The sequence below is a fragment of the Condylostylus longicornis genome, unplaced genomic scaffold (assembly GCF_029603195.1).
Source record: "Condylostylus longicornis isolate FDR11 unplaced genomic scaffold, ASM2960319v2 ptg000625l, whole genome shotgun sequence".
NCBI lineage: Eukaryota > Metazoa > Arthropoda > Insecta > Diptera > Dolichopodidae > Condylostylus > Condylostylus longicornis.
In genome coordinates this window covers 12286-16010 of record NW_026578578.1, presented here as the reverse complement: position 1 = coordinate 16010, position 3725 = coordinate 12286, and the positions used below count along the sequence as shown (strand labels likewise).

Here is a 3725-nt window from a genome sequence, read left to right as displayed (position 1 = left end):
AGTGCACTCCATAAAAAACTCACTCTCCCCCCCCTTCCATCTCAGAGACAACCCCCCAGTGAACTTCAAGGAAGGAAACTTTTGTGGCAGACATTCACAGACTCAAAGACTGTGGGATCGATTTGGGAAAAACTGATTATTGAGGATTCCGAATTACCATTAGCATCAATTCAATCAGAGAGAACGAGACCATCAACTGGTGGTTTATTAAGTCGTTCATCCACAACTCATGACTCGAATAGTCCGACCTCACAGCCATCGAAAGACTCTCCTCCCAAAAGCAAGTCTGTTCGTTTAGAGCCTGATTATGAGGTGAGTTTATCATGATTGATTCATTGAAGATGAACAAATTATTGATCCTTCAGAAATTGACAAGTTTATTCTTCGATCATCCGCAATCTCGCAAAAAAGATTCTGAAAAAGCTGACACGTCACGACCAGGCAGTAGCTCGAGTCCATCTGTAGTTCAAGTGTTGGATGCAAAGCGACGACAAAACCTTGAGATTTGCTTGAAGGGATTGGGACTGCTAGAAAGTCTTCAACCATTAATAAGCACTGTAGTTGATCTAGTTCCTTTTATTGATCGAAGTGAAGAATCTGATTCGGGAGAAGTAGAAAAACAATTATTATTGGACGCTGAAAGCCTTCAAATGCTAATTTGTTTGTATCCAACAAGTGAGGAGGAGAAGTTACTGAAGGAGCATCTTCAAAGCGACCCACCACCAACATTTGCAAAAGCAAGTTTCTATTAGAGGATTGAGTTGTTCACATTTCGAATAATCCTTCTTCATAGGCGGAAGCATTTCTGGTTGAATTATTGAAAATTAAATCTTTTAAATCCAAAGCTGAGTGTTGTTTGATGTGAGATTTCTAGATAAAACCATTGGAACGCACAGCTGTAGGCAAATTAGAGAAGTTGATTGATAACTCGTCTGTCCATTATGGATGATGATGTCTCTGTTGATTTTTATTTTAGACATCTCACTTTCACTGAAGAAGCAAATTCTCTTCAACGTAAAGTTTCGAAGCTTGAACGTTCGCTCTCATCGATATCAACGAGTTTAAATGATGGAGCACTCCGATCACTTCTTGCCTTAACGCTGAAAATTGGGAATTATTTAAATTACGGATCAAACAAAGGCTCAGCGCGTGGATTTTCACTAGACTCTTTGACCCAATTACGGACAGTGAAGAGCGTTGATGGGACTACAAATTTGCTAAGGTCCGAAATTCTGGATTGGAGCTTGTTTGTATCAACGCGTCTTGACAGTCAAATTTCTCTTAATTTCCAGATTTATTGCAGAAACAGTTGAACGCCAAAATGCTCATTTCTGGATAGACCTTCGCGATTCTATTGGTGGAGCGCAGATTGCGATGGACGTGTCTTATGACGATATTGTCGTTCTCTCAAACCAACTGTCCGCCAAAATCACAAAAGTTGAGAAAGAAATCGAAAGAATTGGGAATAGCGGAAACGTGGATTGCGATGAACAACCGTTTTTGAATGTCTTTTCACAATTCGTTCAAGTAAGACAGAAGCTGTCTCGAACTTTTTGATTTCTGCTTTTTAGTTTTCCCGTTCAGAGCTTCTATCAGTTCAAGCAGCGACAAAATCTATAGAACACAAACTTCAAACTCTCTTGAAGCTGTTTGCATACAAAGGCAAGGTAAGATCTTCGTGCGATGATTCTGATTTCTAATCAAAACGATAAAAATACTCATCACATCTTCGTAGACTCCTAAGGATGGAATTGAACTTGTTAAACGTTTGTACAAATTTTGGGTTGAATTGTACGCTGCTCACATGGAGAATCACGAAAAAGAGGTGATTTTGATTACACGACAACTTATAGAAAACATCTTATCTTTGTAGCAAAGAGCACGCGAACAAATGTTCCGAATGGCAAAACGAAACCTAGGAAATCAAACTGCTCGTCCGTCGCGTCCGTCTGATACGGACAAACTCAAAGTTCCGCTGACGGCTCGTCCTTCGAAAATGACGGATTGTACGAAAATGAATGATCCCTTTCAATTCATTATTATCATTCATGTCAGGCACGTATCGAGGGTCTCAACAGATACCATCCCAAGGCTCAAGCACATCATCATCCCCACAGTCTAGAGGGTCCCGTCCGGTGCAACCGTCACCAAACATGGTCATTCCTCGTTCACCTCCATCCAACCCTTCGCCTTCACGACACTCCACCCCATTTCAGTCGGATACCAAACACCCTCTAGATTTGACTTCATCTCAAGCTTCTACAGTCTCAACATTCACATCGAATCGAAATGACAATTGGACATCGAGACCAATCAATGGTTCAACTCCACGAATGCCAGTTCCCAGACTTGACATGAAGAGAGTGTCCCTCTCTTAAATCTCCGCTACTTCCATCAACAGGATTGGCGACTGTCGGAGAATTCGAACAGTCACGTGAATCAAGTCGTTCTATCTTCACCAGTCGACGCGCGCAAGAACGCAACGCTTCAGAATGGAATACGTTCCTTCCGACATCTGGCGTTCAATCCAATCGATCCCATCATGAAGATGGAATTCCTTCAAGGAACGCCGAAAAAAAGCGACTTCCTGTCTGTAGAAGGAGACAAGAGGAGATCTCTAATGAACTTGTGACATTTGAATTGCATGCAAATGATCTACAAAGCGTTTCATTTTTGAAGGAATTTCACTACGAAGAACCACAACAAATTTGTTCTACCAAAATCCGATTGGATCAACAATCAGTCAGGAATCCATCGGCACAAGAAGGTCGACGCGTTCCACAAACGCTTGATCGGTCCATGCACAAAGGACCAGAGAAGTTTCCGACTGCAAGACCACACTATTCACCGACTGCAAGACCGCACTATTCACCGACTGCAAGACCGCACTATTCACCGACTGCGAGACCGCACTATTCACCGACTGATCGGACTGCAAATCACTTCGTATCTCCCAATCATGAAGAGTCGGATAATCAAATCAGAAGAAGAGTCTTAAATTCTCTAAGTGATGAGGCCAAGCGAAGATCGAGTAATCCCTACAAAAAGATTTCAAAATTATTTCACTATTCATAACTTGTACCTCCGCTGAAGGATGGAGTAGCAGTCGAATGTTAAGACGACACTGGGGCAACGGGGGCTTGAGAGACGCATCTCTTCAATCGTGGATCAGGACATGCTTCAAAGGAGAAGACATCACCGCACTCTGGCTCTTCGGGTGTGAATCTTGGAACAACAACTTGTGGAATGCCCCAATGAGGATGAATTGCTGAACCGTAAATATAAAGTCTCCTGCCGAACAAATTGTGATTCAAACAATAGAAAGTCACTCACTTGTAGTGGATGTTTCGTAGCAGATTCTTTGGCAACATTCCACGAACTGCGTAATTGAGCTGAACAAACATAATTGTCATGCAAACACGAGAGATGATAAACCAACAGACCGGCATCGCTGGGTTTCGAACAAAAACAGTTTTTGCCGTGACGGTTGTGGGACCGCGAAAATGTGCTGCAGACATCAGAATGTGCTTGAAAGACTCGATTTGAACGAACGACTTTACATTCAGACAATAACGCCTTGACTTACTGCGGCGCTGGAAATGATAAACTTTCGTGTCCCACGTGTGACCCTTGAATTGAAGATGGACTGCGTTCACAACAATAACGTTCACACGTGGTGGAACTTCTGGTTTGAAATCCACGCGGTTTTTTCCTCTTAAAAGAAG

General features: G+C 42.4%; 1 protein-coding gene across 1 annotated transcript; it reads left to right on the top strand.

Moving 5' to 3' along the window:
* Nucleotides 1-941: 941 nt before the first annotated feature.
* LOC129617733 (uncharacterized protein C2orf16-like) lies at nucleotides 942-3075 on the top strand. Its single transcript, XM_055532830.1, has 7 exons — nucleotides 942-1246; nucleotides 1293-1527; nucleotides 1572-1667; nucleotides 1736-1825; nucleotides 1874-2006; nucleotides 2056-2319; nucleotides 2402-3075. The coding sequence occupies exons 1-7, from the start codon at nucleotides 942-944 to the stop codon at nucleotides 3073-3075; spliced, it is 1797 nt and encodes a 598-aa protein (XP_055388805.1).
* The last annotated feature ends 650 nt before the right edge of the window (nucleotides 3076-3725 follow it).